At 36.0% G+C, this 17,342-nt stretch overlaps 1 protein-coding gene across 2 annotated transcripts; it reads left to right on the plus strand.

The window, feature by feature from the left end:
• Positions 1-1,285: 1,285 nt before the first annotated feature.
• LOC112738424 (DNA damage-binding protein 1a) lies at positions 1,286-17,044 on the plus strand. Of its 2 annotated transcripts, none has more exons than XM_025788879.3 (20): positions 1,286-1,746; positions 2,959-3,109; positions 3,236-3,284; positions 3,977-4,036; positions 4,135-4,226; positions 4,451-4,502; positions 4,630-4,692; positions 4,785-4,834; positions 6,340-6,415; positions 10,138-10,347; positions 10,475-10,581; positions 10,746-10,854; positions 11,477-11,677; positions 11,830-12,045; positions 12,599-12,709; positions 13,454-13,729; positions 14,246-14,520; positions 14,648-14,996; positions 15,097-15,381; positions 15,935-17,044. In XM_025788879.3, the coding sequence occupies exons 2-20, from the start codon at positions 3,006-3,008 to the stop codon at positions 16,514-16,516; spliced, it is 3,267 nt and encodes a 1,088-aa protein (XP_025644664.1). In that variant the 5' UTR covers positions 1,286-1,746; positions 2,959-3,005; the 3' UTR covers positions 16,517-17,044. The 2 variants fall into 2 exon arrangements, with proteins under 2 accessions (XP_025644664.1, XP_025644665.1); XM_025788880.3 differs by having other exon boundaries at positions 1,344-1,746; positions 2,938-3,109.
• The last annotated feature ends 298 nt before the right edge of the window (positions 17,045-17,342 follow it).

A 17,342-nucleotide genomic window follows, 5' to 3' on the forward strand; every position in this document is an offset into this window, starting at 1 on the left:
TATATATGTTGGGCTTGGGCCCAACTTGGGCCCGGTCCAATCCGTTAGCGTTTTTAGCCCGTTCGGCCCAACTTTGGGCCAAACCTTTAAAATTAACACCCGATTTTCCATTTCTAATATTTTTCTAAGAATTTTGATTGTTTTCACTTTTTCTTGCGCAGTACCGGGCACACTTGAACCGGTCTGACCGGTTCGACTGTCGGTTCGCGATTTTTCTCGGTTTTTCGCAGAAAATACATTTTCTAACTCAGAAAAACCCACTGAGTCCAATAATCACATTTAAATCCTCAAATTTTCGTTCTAAATTTTTGGAACCCAATTTGCACAATTTTAATTACTTAATTAGACACTTAATTAAACTCGGTTCTTACACTGCCCACCTTACCTGTGTTTCTTTTAAATTTTTTATTATTTTTAAACGAAGTAGATTTTTTTGTATTTTTTGTCAATAACAAAAGATTCTTTTAAGAACTGAAAAAAATTGCTAAAGATCAAAATTTGGTCTATTTTTTATATGTATTTTTTAAATAATTATCAAAATATTCATACAAATTTTGAACTAAATAGATTTATTGAATACAAAATCCATTTGTCATTTATAAAATAATAATATTTTTTAGTTACTTTTGCTACATTTTAAAATATTTTGAGAAAATTTTGTCGTTATTAAAAATAGAATATATTTTTATCACGTCGTTAAAATAAGAGTTGAAATCACAATACTTATTTAAGTAAATGAGTGAACTGACTGAATTAAATAAGTTGATGTTTAAATATCTCTTAAAAAATTATTTTTTATTTATTAATTATATTTAATACAATAATATAGTTTATTTATTATGTTAAGATATTTTTTTTCGGTTAATTTTTTCAATACTTTTACTTTCACGTTAAAAATTTTTCAAACACATAAAAGAAACTTTTTTTCACAACTTGATAACACTCAAATATACACATAATAATAGAGATTGATTTTGATATTTATTTATCAAAACCTAAATAAAAATTACGAAAAGAGAACAACATTATGTTATTTTATATGTTTTATTTACAAATAAAAAAGATTGTATTTGCATGAATTAAATAAATTTTAACTCTTTATTTTATTATTATATTTTAAATAAGGTGAAAACTCAGGTGCAGTCAACTTCACGTAAAGTGAATAACTGAAAGTCATTAAATAATTTGACTAATTTAACTAAATTTTCATCTAATAGCTCTTAACTATCAACCTCTCGCATGAGTTTCCACCTTTAAATAAACTATTAAAATTTAAAATGACAATCTACTGCTGTTCCTAGTTCCTATTTCTTGATTTACCCGGCATTACCATTCGCGATTTTATAGGAATCTAGAAGGAAAAAAAAAAACCTGAAACTTCACAAAATAACAAAATGAAACCCTAGCAAGAATCACCACCAGTCACCCCTCATTTCCCTTCTCTCTCTTTTCCCTGCTTTTGTTCTTTCCGGTGTCTCCCTCGTCGTTAGTCGCGTCCTAGCACGCCGCCGTCGCCTCTCCTCTCTGAATACTGCGTGGCTCCTCCGTCGTCTGTGACCTTGTGGTGCTGTTCCGCCGCCTTCGCCTGCTACTCTCTCTGATAGTGTCTCTGCTCCGCCGCGGCGTCCTCTCTCTGCTTGTGCTTCTTCTCCGCCGCGACCTCCTTTCTCTTCTGCTTGTGCTTCTTCTGCGCCGCTCTCTGCCTCCTCTTCGCCTCTCTGCTTGGCTTCCTCATCCACTCCGCTGGTGTGCTCCGCTTTCCCGCCACTACTGTTTTTTTCTTTGGCTACATTTGTTCTAATTTTTTATTGTTGATCGATGTGTTATTGTTAATTAAGTGCTAATGTGGCTTCTGTTATAAGTGAAATTCTGCTTTCTATTTGGTGATGCTGTTGCTGATCGTTAATCACATTGCTGATAAAATTGATGATCCCATTGTTGATCAAATTAAGTAAGCTTTTTAATTTTTATGTAAGGTTGTCATGCTCAATCTTATCGATGATGATTGATATTAAAATATAATATTAGCTTTGCTATTTGTTTTTGGATGTGGTACCTGAGAATGAGATGTAATTCTTCCAAGGTAACCTTATAGCATTAAGACCAATTGATGATTATTATTAGAAAAAGGAAATCGAGCATGTGTTGCAGTCTTGGAACACGTGAGAAAAGAAATTCAGAATTGCAATGTCTTTGTAGATATATGGTGTTGCTGAAATCTGAATTTGTAATTAGGGGTATATAGTCGTTCTTCATCTGGATATCATTCTCCCTTTGATTTTGTTATGGTTTTTTTACATCTTGTGCTTATAGGATGTTACTTGTTTGTTTTCATTTGTCAGAGGACATACATACTTTTGCTTAAGATGTTCCTGCAAATTCCTGTTTTGCAATTAGGACTTGTATCTATCTGTTTCAATGATGTTGTGGCTTTGTTATGAGCTACTAAAGATACTTCCCGATAATCTGATATGTACTTTCACTTTCTTTTGATTCCAACAAGTTTGTAAGTGGATTTAATATTAGATCACTTCTTAAGGTATAAGGTAGTCTATATCTGAGTATCTGCCGCTTCGATGTTGGGGAGAAAAAGATGTATTTTATTTTCTGTTCTTTCTTCTGAGTGAGTGACTGAGAGTATGAGTATGAGGTAGTGGATGTCAATTTAGAACTGTAAATTTTGTTTGTTGACTCTTTGGGTGATTGATGGGACTGAGAATCATATTATGTATGATTACCTGGAAGAAATTTGTTTCCGAAAATACAATTTATGCATGGGAATCATTAAAAGATAGTAGAAGGGGGTAATGTTTCATGCTCATGAGACTGCACTGGCTGAATTGTATGCATACCTAGCTATATTTCATTTTCGCTATGGTTTTGATCTACAATGAATCGGTCTTATACTATCCCTTCTTCCTTCTTAACAATATATAGTATTTTTACAAACTGAACTAGGATCTCTGTCATTTGGGCTTGCGTTTGTTTCCGCCATTAGCAAGAAGATGAGTATTTGGAACTACGTGGTTACCGCTCACAAACCCACCAATGTTACCCATTCTTGTGTCGGCAATTTCACCAGCCCCCAAGACCTCAATCTCATCATTGCGTAAGGACTATTAAACCCTTATTCGGTTCTTCTTCCATCTTTTTTGGTTGGTTTTTTTATTAGAATTTGTTCAATTGAATCATGCTCAGTGAAAAATAAAGCATTAATTTTGTGTTATTAATACAGGAAATGCACCCGTGTTGAGATTCATTTGCTCACTCCTCAGGGCTTGCAGGTATCAAATTGTTTGAGCATCATTTCTTGTAATTTTAACTGTTTTGCCCTGTTGTTTCACCTTTTGAATTTGGAAAATGAACATTTTACTTGTCTTGATTTTTTTGTTTTTGGGGAGAGGGGGGGGGGGAGAGGGGGTTTGAATTATGAAAAAAAAAGAGAATGTGAAATTAAACTTAAAAGTTAGTTATCCTTGTAGCACGTTTGTACATCAATGATCAAAAGCTAAATTATTGTTGTTGCTCTATTTCTAAGAAGTTGTTGAAATGGATGGCTGTCATACTTATGTTGGAATTAATTCCTTGTTATAAGAGAATGAGTATCTTCATGCTGGTTTTTCTCTTTAATGGCTTTTCTTTTTTTGGTTAAGTTGTAAGAGCAAACAGTCAATCTAAATACCATAGTGTTTGTTTGAATTTGTATCATTATGTTCGGTTAGGACACAATAATATAGTTTTTGTCCATTGCTGAGCCATCTCAACTAGCCCATCATACAGATTATGGTTAATGCCAATGCAGATGTACTTGGTCACTTATGTAATGGCAACATTGCTCGCACCCCACTAAACATCTTATAACCTCATCCAACATCTTTGTTTACATCTTTGTTTACATTAATCTCTTGAAATTTTTGTGTTGCTTTTTGTATGAATGTGCAACAGAATGAGATAAATATAACTTTTATATGTGCAGCCGATGTTGGATGTTCCTATCTATGGCCGAATTGCAACACTAGAACTCTTCCGTTCTCATGTGAGCAAAAACATCAATACTTCTTGAGTTAATTTGCATTTTTGTTTTATTCTTGGATGAAATATTTATGTTTATGGCTCCGTTATTGTATCAATCAGGGTGAAGCACAAGATTTCTTGTTCATTGCAACTGAAAGATACAAATTCTGTGTTCTTCAATGGGATTCTGAAACTTCTGAGCTTGTTACCCGGTAATGGTTATGCTGGAGAAAGGAGCAATTGTTTTTCAGAAAAAGTTCAAACATAGGAGCCATAAATTTTGCAGTTGATGTGAAATTCATGTTATTTGATTAAATTTTAGGCTATACTTATGATTTGTGTCCTAGAGGTGGCCCATCAGACACCTTCCTTCTGCCTTAGATCAGTAATATTTATCTTGTTTATTTGCTTAATTCTCCATATCATTATTATTCAGAGCAATGGGGGATGTTTCCGATCGCATAGGACGTGCTACAGATAACGGTCAGGTGCTCGAATTGTGTTCCATTTCTATCTTTATGACATGTTCATATGAAGTTATGATATTTGTGATAACATTAATGTTTTATTTAGTGTTGAATGCAGTTAATTAGTTGGGTTATTCTCATTCTGCAGATTGGTATTATTGATCCTGATTGCAGACTCATTGGACTCCACCTATATGATGGATTGTTTAAAGTATGTACTTTTTTGAATAATGTAGAAATAGTAAATTAAAATGACCAATCCCATTAATTTTAAACTTTTATTTTAATTCTTTTGTTTACCAGGTTATTCCTTTTGACAACAGAGGACAACTCAAAGAAGCATTTAATATTAGGTATCCGATCTTCTTTTTTGTAGTATATATATAGGACTAAATTTACTGTCATGTCTTGCATTGAGGCTATGAATTATACTAATAATAACTAGTTAGATTTGAAGATTATTTTTTGGATAAAAAATTTCATTAAGATGAGGCGCGGATAATACAAGATTGGGGATGAGAGTTTCCCTATACAAAAGCAAAGCAGAAAAAGATTTATCTATAAAATATAACTTACCAATCGCTCGACATATTTTAGAGGGAAAGTCCCCTATAAATATCATGAGCTTTACACCATATAGATGATAGGCTTCTAATCCTATCCCGTAAAACAAGCTTGTTAGAAGATGTCAATGAAGGTGCATACATTATACTCCAACCAAATAGTCCAAATAGTGGCGTATACTTCACAATGTGGTTGGATCTTTACTACTTCCAAACCCCGCAAGTCTAGCTGCAGATTTGAAGTTGATCAGCTTTTCTCAGTTTCCCTCTGATATGCAACAAAGTAAAGCCACAGAAAAGCTAATTGTTACAAGGGGAGGAGAACTGCCCCTTCATACAACACCAAATGATTCATACTAGGTGTGAATTTGGGTATCTCATACTGCCCAGGTCCTTGTAACTCTCCCCTTATAACTCTCCTTCCATCAATTGTCTTGGAATATGGTTTTGAATCCTCTTTCTTTTTTCTGGAATCCTATCATCTGCAACAATCATAATATTTTGTTTCCTGTCCTCTTTTCTTATGAAACATGCTTCCCAAGAATCCTGAAGCATTTCTTTTTCCGCCTTTCATCCTGTGATTCCCAATTGCTCTCATGTTAATATGCGTATGATTTTGCATCTTAGATTTCAAATTGGTGCCTATCTTGTTTTGCATTGGCCCATGGTCTCTTTGGATCAATTGTTGAGCTTGTCCCATGGTCTTACATCAGTTTTTTACTTAGTAGGCACTACTTCAAGAGGTTTGGGATTGTACAATGTAGCAAATGTTCTGTGGCAATCCTTGGTTTTTGCAGTGCTTTGGTGTTTTCTATTTCTAGGGTTTCTGACGAACCATTTTCTGCTATTTTTTTGTTTGGGATAGTATTACACTATTACCTAATTACTCCTTTTTTGCTTTGCTAATGGTTTATCTGATGGTGTACTACTTCTTGATATTCAAAGGGATCCTTTTAGATCTTAGATTTCTCTTTTATATCTATCCGAGGATAACTTATCCTCTTCTGTATAACTCGCCTTCATTATAATTTTTTTAAAAAAATAAAGATGGTATTTCTGGTCTATATTTTACAATTTAAGACAGTTCACAGTTACCACTGATGTGGTTATTTACTGCATAACAGATATTAATGACCATTTAAAACATGATTAACCTCTGTCAAGTTAAATTTTCACATAATCTTAATCAGTTTTCCATTATTTTCTTTCTGTTAATTTTCTCAAGTTGGCTTTCTTTTATATTTCATTTTCACATAAATTTTAGTTTGCTGAAATCATGATGTATATATTTTCAGGCTTGAGGAGCTCCAAGTTTTGGATATCAAATTCCTTTATGGTTGTTCAAAGCCAACAATTGTGGTTCTTTACCAGGTTTCAATTCTGCTATGTTCTTCTCATTAGAAGTTTTTAGGTTATAAATGCATTGAATGAGTTGCTGCTTGCTGTGCTGTGCTGCTTTCTTTCATTTATTACGTTGTTTAACAATGAATTCAAGGGGGATCAAAATTATGAAAGCTTTTGATATTGCTTTTTTCCTTTGCATTTTCTCTTAATATGGATAGAAATGGAAGTAGAAGGATTCTTGATTCCTATGGGAGTATTCCTGTAAATCACTCAATTTCCTTTCTGAGCTGGCAGAACTGTAAATCACTCAATGTCCTTTGGACTGTCTCGCATTCCACATTTTAAGCTGCAACATCTTCTCCCCAATTTCCAGCACTTTATGCAAAATAAGAAAAATGTAAATGCTGCACATAAGAGAGCAGTTTACCAATGTTCATAAGGAACAGATAACTTAAGTCTTTGCCCCATAGGTTGGGCCATGCCTCTCTTAATGTTGTTTTGAAAATTCTCAAACTCTTAAGATTCCGTACATGAGTAAACTTCTCTCTGAATCTTGTTCTGCTTGTTGTCTTGGTAAAGCTCCTCTCCTCCCCTACTATTACTACTTACTGCTGTTTAACAGTGGCTATAGATATTATGTAGCTTTCATTGATGCACATTCAAGATTCACTTGGGCATATTTCTTAAAACTAAAATCTGAAGCATTTCCAGCTTTCTTAAAATTCAAAGCCTCTTTTGAACTTCAGCTTGGTACAAAAATAAAAGCCATCCAATCTGATTGGTGTGGGAATTCAGAAGTTTTTCACAGTATCTCTAACAAAAAGGCATTGATGACAGGCTGATCTGCCGCACTCACCTTACTTGCGCAAGCCTTGTTTTGGGATGAGGCAGTGGCAACTGGCACCTACACCATTAATAGAATCCCTCCTGAAAATCTGCAGCCCCTTCCCCTTCTGAAAAATTGTTTCACTAAAAGCCAGATTATAAGCAATTCAAAGTTTTTGGGTGTGCATGTTTTTCTTTTGTAAGACCCTATAACAAGCATAATTTTGATTTTCACACTTCTTAATGTCTCTTCCTGGGGTACAGCTCTGAACACAGGTTATTGATGTTTGGACACTAATGGCCACTTATTCATCTCAAAAGATGTTATATTTCATAAAAATGCTTTTCCCTACAAGGACTCTTCATCACATACTCGATCATCCAATGCATCATGCATATATCCTGTCACTAAGTTGCATCCCACTCATTCCAATGCATCTTTCCATCCATCTCATGCATCATCATCCAATGTTGCACCCACTTCTTCACAGGGTTCTCCCCCAATATGTATTGCTCAAACATTTCAACCTCAAACATCAAACACTCAACTTCACACACCAACCACTCTATCTCACACCCCAGATTCTTCAACCTTAGCTACGCCACCACCTATCACAGCAACCTAATCTCTACATCAGCTACTCTACCTACCACTGCCTCTACTGCTTTCACCCCCTCTTCTACCCCAACGACATCCAGATCTTATGCACCCTCATCTAGTCCCTCTATACCCTCTCCTACACTCTGACCGAGCCATGACTAGAGGTATCCTTCCAACACCTGTTCCAATCAACACTGTCACACAACCCCCACATATCCAGCCTATTAAACCAACCATTAAACAAGCCATTATGTCACCACCTCAGCCTAATAAAACATAAATTCAGTCACAAACTTAGGCCTTTAAACTACACAGTAAAATCTTTCACCCACAAATTCCAAACACAATGTTTGTTGCATCATTAGAGCCAACAACAGTTGAAGAAGCTTTGGCCTCAGTGATTTGCCGCCATGACAGACGCGTTCCAAACCCTTAATTGCAACTAAACCTGGTCATGGTCAATTTCCTCCAAATTGGCAGCAGATTGGGTATAAGTGGGCATTTCGGGGTAAGTAGAATTCTGATGGCAGCTTTCAGAAATTCAAAGCGCGCTTTGTTGCAAAAGGCTTCCTTTAAAGGGTCAGCTTTGACTATTCTGAAACATTCTCACCCGTAGTTAATCCAGCAACCATAAAGGTCATTCTAACCCTTACAGCTACTCAAGTCTGGAAGCTAAGTCCGCTTGATGTGAGCAATGTATTCCTAACTGGGGTACTCACGAAGAGGTGTACGTGACTTGTCCAAAAGGTTTTTCTTGTGCCACGGGGCAAGTGTGCAAACTCCACAAGTCTCTCTATTGGTTTGAGATTCTAATGGCTGCCCTTCGTTCTCTAGGATTCAACAATTCCCAGTGTGACGTTTGTTTGGGCAGAAACAGGGCAAGCTTGTCGTTGTACCTTTTAGTTTATGTTGATGACATCATAGTTATTGGATCCTCTCCTTCACTCATTTGGGAGCTTCTTTCTTAGTTGGACAACGGCTTTTTCCTCGAGAGATCTTAATTACTTTCTAGGAATTGAGGTCCAAAACCTATCTGATAGTTCCTTATTCTTTCTGAATAAAAATATATTCGCGATGTCTTGGAACACTTCAATATGGATAACGCTGAGCCTATTGCTACTCCTATTATTCTTCTGGGTTTGAAGCTCACAGAATCAGGCAGCGCTAGTTTACCTAATCCTTCTGAATACAGGTCTGGTTGGAGCTACAGTATGCCACTGTAACAAGACCTGGAATTGCCTTTACTGTAAATAATGCATGCCAATTTGTGGCAGAAACTCAGGAGAGTCATTGAAAGGCTGTAAAGAGGTTTTTAAGGTACTTGGTGGGCAGTCAGCAGTATGGAATCATCAGGCCATCCCTCACGAAAGAACTGAGCTTAAGAGGATATTGTTATAGATGGCAGAAGATCAACTTCTAGTGCTTGTGTCTTTCTTGGACCAAACATTATTTCTCGGCGGCCCCGGAAACAAACCAGTTACAAGGTCCAGCACAGAGGCTGAATACCGCAGCATGGTAGACCTTACAGCTGAGCTTATTTGGTTGGAATCCCTTATGACTGAGATAGGGGTGCCCATATGCAGACCAGTGAATCAGTGATCTGTGACAATCTCAGCACTATCATGTTGGCTCACAATTTGGTTCTTCACAACAGAATAAAACACATGGAGTTGAACTTTTTCTTTTTAAGAGAAAGAGCAATGGAAGGAAGGCTGTTAGTAGCTGATATTCCCACTGATCAGCAACCTGCTGACTTGCGAACTAAAGCCGTGTTAAAAACTAAATTTGTGGATCTAAGATCAAAGCTGCTTCTGACAGATATGCAGGAAACTGGGGAGCCTAGTTTCAGAGGACATAATGGAGTGAGCTAGAATAAGTTAGAGAATTCTCCCCAACTATATTAAGAGAGTAACTAATTGAATTAGCTAGGACTGCCAGCTAGACTAGGTTGTAACTCACTCATGAACTAGAAGCCCTATTATCGTCCCTCACCAGCTGCCCTTGCACTTCAATATAAGCAAGGAGAGAGCTCATAGAGAATCAGTTTTCAATAGCAGAATTTTGCAGATTCCAAATCCCTCTTCTCTTCTCTCTCTCTCTCTCTCTATATATATATATATATATATATACATAGTCACTGCTTTCTATTACCAGCAGTGCTCATAATTCTATTAGAATTATCACGAGTTTAGACAGAATGAGTGTTTTAGAGGGTGCAAGTTATATGCATGTCATAGTTGCACTATTGCAGGTTCAGCCTTTGGCTGCGTGTCTGGCATATTATGTAACTTATGTACTGAAATGTTTCTGCTACATTTGACAGGATAACAAAGATGCTCGTCATGCTAAAACATATGAGGTTTCTCTGAAGGATAAAGATTTTGTTGAGGGTCCATGGTCCCAGAACAACCTTGATAATGGGGCTGATTTATTGATACCAGTTCCCCCACCTCTTTGTGGTGTACTTATTATTGGAGAAGAAACCATAGTGTACTGCAGTGCTAATGCTTTTAAGGCTATCCCAATCAGGCCTGTATGTTTTGATATAGCATTTGATACTCCCTTTTGAATCTTCTACTGTGAATTTTGGATGTCACATCGATTGTATCCAAATGATCCAAGTTGTTCCATTGTTAATTTGCTTTATGTTTGTGTTGCAGTCTATCACTAAAGCCTATGGACGGGTTGATCCTGATGGTTCTAGATATTTACTTGGTGACCATACTGGGTTGCTTAGTTTACTTGTAATAACCCATGAGAAAGAGAAGTACGTGATCATTTATTCATATGCTTCAGTTTTCCTTGATAGTGTTCTCACGTCCTTGCGCATAGGATATTTTGGTTAAGACAGATTCTTTCCATGAAGGAAAAATGATCAGTCAGTGATCTGTTGTTGAATCTTATACTATGTATTGTATATTTGTTTTGCAGGGTCACAGGACTAAAAATTGAGCCTCTTGGAGAGACTTCTATTGCATCTACCATATCATATCTTGATAATGCATTTGTGTATATTGGTTCAAGTTATGGAGATTCGCAGGTGTGGTAATAAAATGGATACTTGTTTTAAATTGTGTTTAATTTCAGAATCCTATGGAATTCAGTTGTATCCTAAACTTGTACTCCCCAAGTATCAGTTTTGAAACTCAACTTGGATAACATGGAAATTGTGTATGAAAGGTTTATCTTAGGTTGGGTTGAATCATGATTTGCAACTGCTTACTTGAATGTAGTTTGGAGAGCATGGGCTCATAATGAATAGGAATTATAGGACCCGTTCATGCCTGTTCTGATTGATTGAATTGGTGTATATCTTTGAATTTTTTTTTTCGTTTAGAAATAAGAGGACTCATTCATGTGTTCTATTGGGAAAAAAAAAAAAGAATAGCTAAATAGTGGTAACTGGTGGTTTGTGAGTTGCTTCTGGTCTTCTTATGTACATTGCTACAATAAACAGTATGCACTAAATGTACTTTATAGTGTTGTGATTTTTAATGTTCAATAGGGTTAGGGTGGGGAGAGATCTTCATTTTCATATCTGATGTCATGCCTCTTTCAAGAATTTTGAAGTGAATGGTTTCATATTTGTGCTGTTAGTTTTACTTCTTCATTCATAAATATTGGACATTAACAGTTAAGAATTTGTGATGGTTGAAATACAGCTTATAAAGCTGAATCAACAGCCTGATGCAAAAGGTTCATATGTAGAAGTTTTGGAGAGGTATGTCAATTTGGGGCCGATCGTTGACTTCTGTGTGGTAGACCTTGAAAGACAAGGTCAAGGTCAGGTTGTGACTTGTTCTGGAGCTTACAAGGATGGTTCTCTCCGTGTTGTTCGTAATGGAATAGGGATTAATGAACAGGTCAGCTCTTTCCCAACTCTGCACGACCCCATTTAGCATGACAGAAAATGTCTAATACTCTAATAAAGACAAACCTGTATTTGTGCAAAAGCAAAGAATCTATATATCCAAGTAACTGAAAAATACTAATTCTTTGATGTATTTATATGTAGGCATCAGTAGAACTTCAAGGTATCAAAGGGATGTGGTCTCTAAGATCTTCAACAGATGATCTTTTCGATACCTTTTTGGTTGTGAGTTTTATAAGTGAAACAAGGATCTTAGCAATGAATCTTGAGGATGAGTTGGAGGAAACTGAGATCGAGGGATTCTGTTCTCAAGTACAGTCATTATTTTGCCATGATGCAGTTCACAATCAACTTGTACAAGTAGGTTATACCTATTTTTTGCCATGGTGCTTTTCTTTCTTCCTTTCGAATTGACACCTTTGTTTGGTTAAAATTAATTTGACCAAAAAAAAAAAGATTAATCAAAATGGATGTCATATTAAAGAAGACTTTCAATGTTTTGGAGTTGTTTTGTCATTCGCATTGCTTGATGAAATTTACTCTTGGGTTGTCATTTTTTTTGTATTCTTTTAATCTATCCTATTAATTGCACTTTTAAGTTTATGACTCCTGTGACAATTGTTTGGTAATATCACTTGCTTTGAAAAATTTCTTCGTTCTTTTCTTTTATTTTGGTCAAGTAGTGGCGGCTTAATCTTCTTGATGTCCAAACTTATATTATCTGGAGAACTGTTCAATTTCTTCTCTGTCCTCAGTTTAAACTAGCAGAACTGTGCAGACTGCAGAGGTTTTGTTTGCTTGTTTGCGATTGCTGAATGACGTCCTTGATATTGATGCATCAAAATACTCTGCTATTCCGTTCATTCTTATAGTTTTCTATATTGTTTTGGTAATCATAACTGCCTTGTTGTAGGTTACTTCAAGCTCGGTTCGGTTGGTCAGTTCCACAACTAGAGAACTGAGAAACGAATGGCATGCACCATCAGGCTATTCAATTAATGTTGCAACTGCAAATGCTACCCAGGTTTGATCCTTATTTTTCATCATCATGTAAAATTATGTGATTAAGCATTTATTACAGCAGATGAATAGGTTCAACTTCACTTATTTATAATTTCTGAAAATCAGATCAACAAATTAAGGGGATGCATCTGTTATATTCCCCATGGGATGAATCATAAAAAATGCTCCTCTAGTTTTCTGTCTCGATGTTGAAAGTCACACATGTAGGACAACTTCATTCACTTGATTTCAATCATGAGTATCTTCGGAATCTTTAGGAAAAATGAAATGTAGTTTGAGGACTGACTAGGGATCACTTAAGTTGAATGTAATGATAATAGGTGTTTTCTTTGGGTTAATCATAGAATACAAGTAGAAAGACTACCAAAGGAACATTTAAGAGGTAGTCTGATAAACTTTTGTTGTTTGGATTCTTGGTGGTGATTTTCCGCCCACCTTTTTGGTGCTATAACTTGTGACTGCTATGGTTCATTCTTGCCTTTTCTGCTCCTCCTTTCTCGTGTTTTCTGTTTTGGAGGATTTTATTGCGTCCCTAGTTGTCCATTCCTTTAAATTTTGTTCTTCCGGGTTTCCTCAGAAACATAGAAATGGTCTTAACGTGCATTTCAATATTTAGATATTATTGTGAGAATACAGATGAATAAGATCATGTTTGTTGTCAAAAAGTTAGTGATTATTACACACTTACTCCTGTTTATCAAATAAGAATACTGCAGTACTGCTTACAACTCGTGTGTTGATACAGGTTTTATTGGCCACAGGAGGTGGACATTTAGTATATCTGGAAATTGGAGATGGAATACTGCAGGAAATAAAGCATGCCCAACTGGAATATGAGATCTCGTGCCTGGACATAAACCCAATAGGAGAAAACCCCAATCACAGTAATCTAGCAGCAGTAGGAATGTGGACTGACATTAGTGTTAGAATATTTTCTCTCCCTGACCTGAATCTCATTACAAAAGAGCCTTTAGGTGGAGAAATCATACCCCGATCTGTTCTTCTTTGTGCTTTTGAAGGGGTAGGCTTTTCTTGACCTGTCATATAGGCTTTCGTTTTGATCTGTTGTGATTTTTCTCTTGCTTTTTTCTCAACCTGTCAACATATATATATATATATATATATATATATATATATATATATATATATATATATAAAATCTATTATTATTTCTTGCTTTAGTTTTCTGTACTTCTATGCTTGGAAATACTTTGGACTTGCGCAGTTCAATTTTTTGGAGTTGTAATTTTGGTATTCCCACTAGCAGTTGTGGGTGATATGCTAGACCTGGAATGCTCCTCATGTTTCTATACTTAGTTTGCAATTTCAGAATTTCTACTTCTGCCCTGTCATGGATGATAATTAGGCAACAAATGATAATATTTGTTTACAATTCTCCACGACACTTTTTCATGTTGCCTACTAATATGACATATTGCTAGGCTTTCTATCAACATTTCATCAGTGTTTTCTTTTTCTTTTTTATTTCCTAACATTTCTTTTCATGTGATTGTGGTCTGAAATTTATATTCTACAGATATCTTACTTGCTATGTGCCCTTGGTGATGGCCATCTCTTAAACTTTCTGTTAAACACAAGTACTGGTGAGTTAACAGATAGGAAGAAGGTATCTCTTGGGACACAGCCCATTACGCTACGAACTTTCTCGTCCAAGAATACCACTCATGTATTCGCTGCATCTGATAGACCAACTGTGATTTATAGTAGTAACAAAAAGTTACTCTATAGTAACGTGAATCTGAAGGAAGTGAGCCACATGTGCCCGTTTAATTCTGCTGCTTTTCCAGACAGGTATGTGAGGCTCTGGTAATTTGACATTTAAAAATTGGTTATATTTCTTTGTTCTATTGGTCTTGTAATTTTGATGCAAAGATCCTTGGTAGTGTTTTTACTGAAGTGGTGTCCATTTGTTGAACAGTCTTGCCATTGCCAAAGAGGGAGAACTTACGATCGGTACCATTGACGACATACAGAAACTTCACATTCGCTCTATCCCACTGGGAGAGCATGCAAGGCGTATCTGCCATCAGGAGCAGTCCAGGACATTTGCTATTTGTAGTTTGAAATACAACCCAAGTGCAGAAGAGCCTGAGACACACTTTGTGCGCTTGCTTGATGACCAGACTTTTGAGTTCATATCAACTTATCCGCTTGATACTTACGAATATGGTTGCTTCATAATTAGCTGCTCCTTCTCAGATGATAGTAACGTGTATTACTGTGTTGGAACTGCATATGTATTGCCAGAGGAAAATGAACCGAGCAAGGTAAGTTGACGATTGTCTAATATGTATTCTTTTCAGCATTATCCTGCGCAAAATATTTTCTGATGTTACATTTATTTCTCTTTATTTCAAAAACATGCAGGGAAGGATTCTTGTTTTTGCTGTTGAGGATGGAAAGCTCCAGCTTATTGCTGAGAAGGAGACAAAAGGAGCTGTTTACTGCCTGAATGCATTTAACGGTAAACTGCTTGCTGCTATTAATCAAAAAATTCAGCTTTACAAGTGGGTGCTCCGGGATGATGGTACCCATGAATTACAGTCGGAGTGTGGACATCATGGACACATCTTAGCTCTATATGTTCAAACTAGGGGAGATTTCATTGTAGTTGGTGACTTAATGAAGTCAATTTCCTTGTTAATATATAAGGTAAGTGCTGAAAATTATTTTGAAGCTTCAACTACCTTTATCTTCAGTTTTAACAATATAAATGTTGATCATTAAATTTGACATGAATGTGACTTTTGGCATGACCATGTGATCTTTGCTAACTTAAAATCTTGACCATCCATGGATGGGCAATTATTGGCTTTTTTCACTTTTAATAAAAATCACTCCTCTCGATATATATAGAAAAATATAATAGAAAATATAGGGAGAGGATCAAATGAGAGGAATGGTTAATTGTGTGTAAGAGGACTAAAGAAGTAAATTTGGGTTATTGGACTTTACATTGGTGGTCAAGGATAAAACCTGAATTCACTGTTTCAAGGAATCATATAGTTTTTATTAACTTAAAGCATCCATAAATGGTCGCAAGCTCATTTACAATAAACCACTGCTCACATTAGATACATCCTCGATACTCATCTGTATTGTTCTACTTGTGTTCCTTCTAATTTGATGAAAAACATAAATAGTTGTTTTTCTGTGGTTTGAATTTATAATAGCACATGATTTTTCGTACGTTGTTTATTACCAGCATGAAGAAGGTGCTATTGAGGAAAGAGCACGTGATTATAATGCAAATTGGATGTCTGCTGTTGAAATCCTTGATGATGACATATACCTTGGTGCTGAAAATAGTTTCAACCTCTTTACTGTCCGGAAAAATAGTGAAGGTGCCACCGATGAGGAACGAGGTCGTCTTGAAGTAGTTGGTGAGTATCACCTTGGAGAATTTATCAATCGGTTTCGCCACGGTTCCCTTGTTATGCGGTTGCCTGATTCTGAGGTGGGCCAAATTCCCACTGTGATATTTGGCACCATCAATGGCGTGATCGGGGTGATAGCTTCCCTCCCTCATGATCAGTATGTGTTCTTGGAGAAGCTTCAGTCAAGCTTGAGGAAGGTAATAAAGGGTGTTGGAGGGCTCAGTCATGAGCAATGGAGGTCATTTAGCAATGACAAGAAAACTGTGGAAGCCAAGAATTTTTTGGATGGGGATTTAATTGAATCGTTTCTTGATCTCAACCGTAGTAAGATGGATGAAGTTTCTCAGGCAGTGGGTGTTTCTGTAGAAGAGTTGTGCAAAAGAGTGGAGGAGTTGACTAGGTTGCACTGAACCTAGTTTAGATGATATATGTTTGTTCATTCTTTTTCTCTCTAGTGCTGTCTGTAACATTTTGCTTTTAAGTAGGGATTACATGTTGCTTGGTACCTGTTATTTCCCGTCATTCGCATTGACGTTTGCTGGGACTAGCGTATAGTATGTAACATGAGGTCTGTTTCGTTGACGGAGTTTGGGAAAAAAATGATTATGATAGTATTCTACGGCTGAAAAGTTTCTATTTGAAAACCAGAGTCATAAAATGCCTCAAAATGGCGCATATAGGTGAATCATAGATATATATGTGCTCACATCAGCCAAAAGCGCTGCAAATTGGACGGTTCGACTAAGACCGGTGCGGCTCGGGCGGTCAAACTGTACATGTGCACTTCTCTGTTAGATTAGTCGATGTGTGACTTGTAAGATGCTAAAGAAAAGCTTGAAACTTTAAATACGCAAGCTGCAGCAAATGAATCTCGAACCAAGCTAATGTTCACTTTTCATTCTTAAGATGTGTTAATATATATATATGATTTGTTTTAATTATACTTTAATTATTATTTAATAATATTATACTATATTTATTTAATTATTCCAGGTCAAATGGTATGATTAGTGATTTATTGGTTGAACTATTTATTCAGTGATCCAGTAGCTTAACCGGATTGATTTTCCGATAACCATGGCTCGAAGTATTTGTAAAGTGGCGGAAAGGTTTGGTTTTCTTAATAAAAAAGCATGATTAGTTTGGGTAAAATTTTGTAGGTTGCTAAATGATTTTTTTTTTTTAAGTTTTTCACAGGATACAAAATGGGTTTTATTTATTTATTTTTTATGTTTT

Source organism: Arachis hypogaea, chromosome 13 (genome assembly GCF_003086295.3).
Source record: "Arachis hypogaea cultivar Tifrunner chromosome 13, arahy.Tifrunner.gnm2.J5K5, whole genome shotgun sequence".
Taxonomy (NCBI): domain Eukaryota; kingdom Viridiplantae; phylum Streptophyta; class Magnoliopsida; order Fabales; family Fabaceae; genus Arachis; species Arachis hypogaea.

Coding starts and splice junctions, on each gene's coding strand:
- LOC112738424 (XM_025788879.3), top strand. CDS start 3,006: ATGAGTATTTGGAACTACGTGGTTACCGCTCACAAACCCACCAATGTT. Junction 3,110..3,235: donor GACCTCAATCTCATCATTGC/GTAAGGACTATT, acceptor TTATTAATACAG/GAAATGCACCCGTGTTGAGA. Junction 4,037..4,134: donor TAGAACTCTTCCGTTCTCAT/GTGAGCAAAAAC, acceptor TGTATCAATCAG/GGTGAAGCACAAGATTTCTT.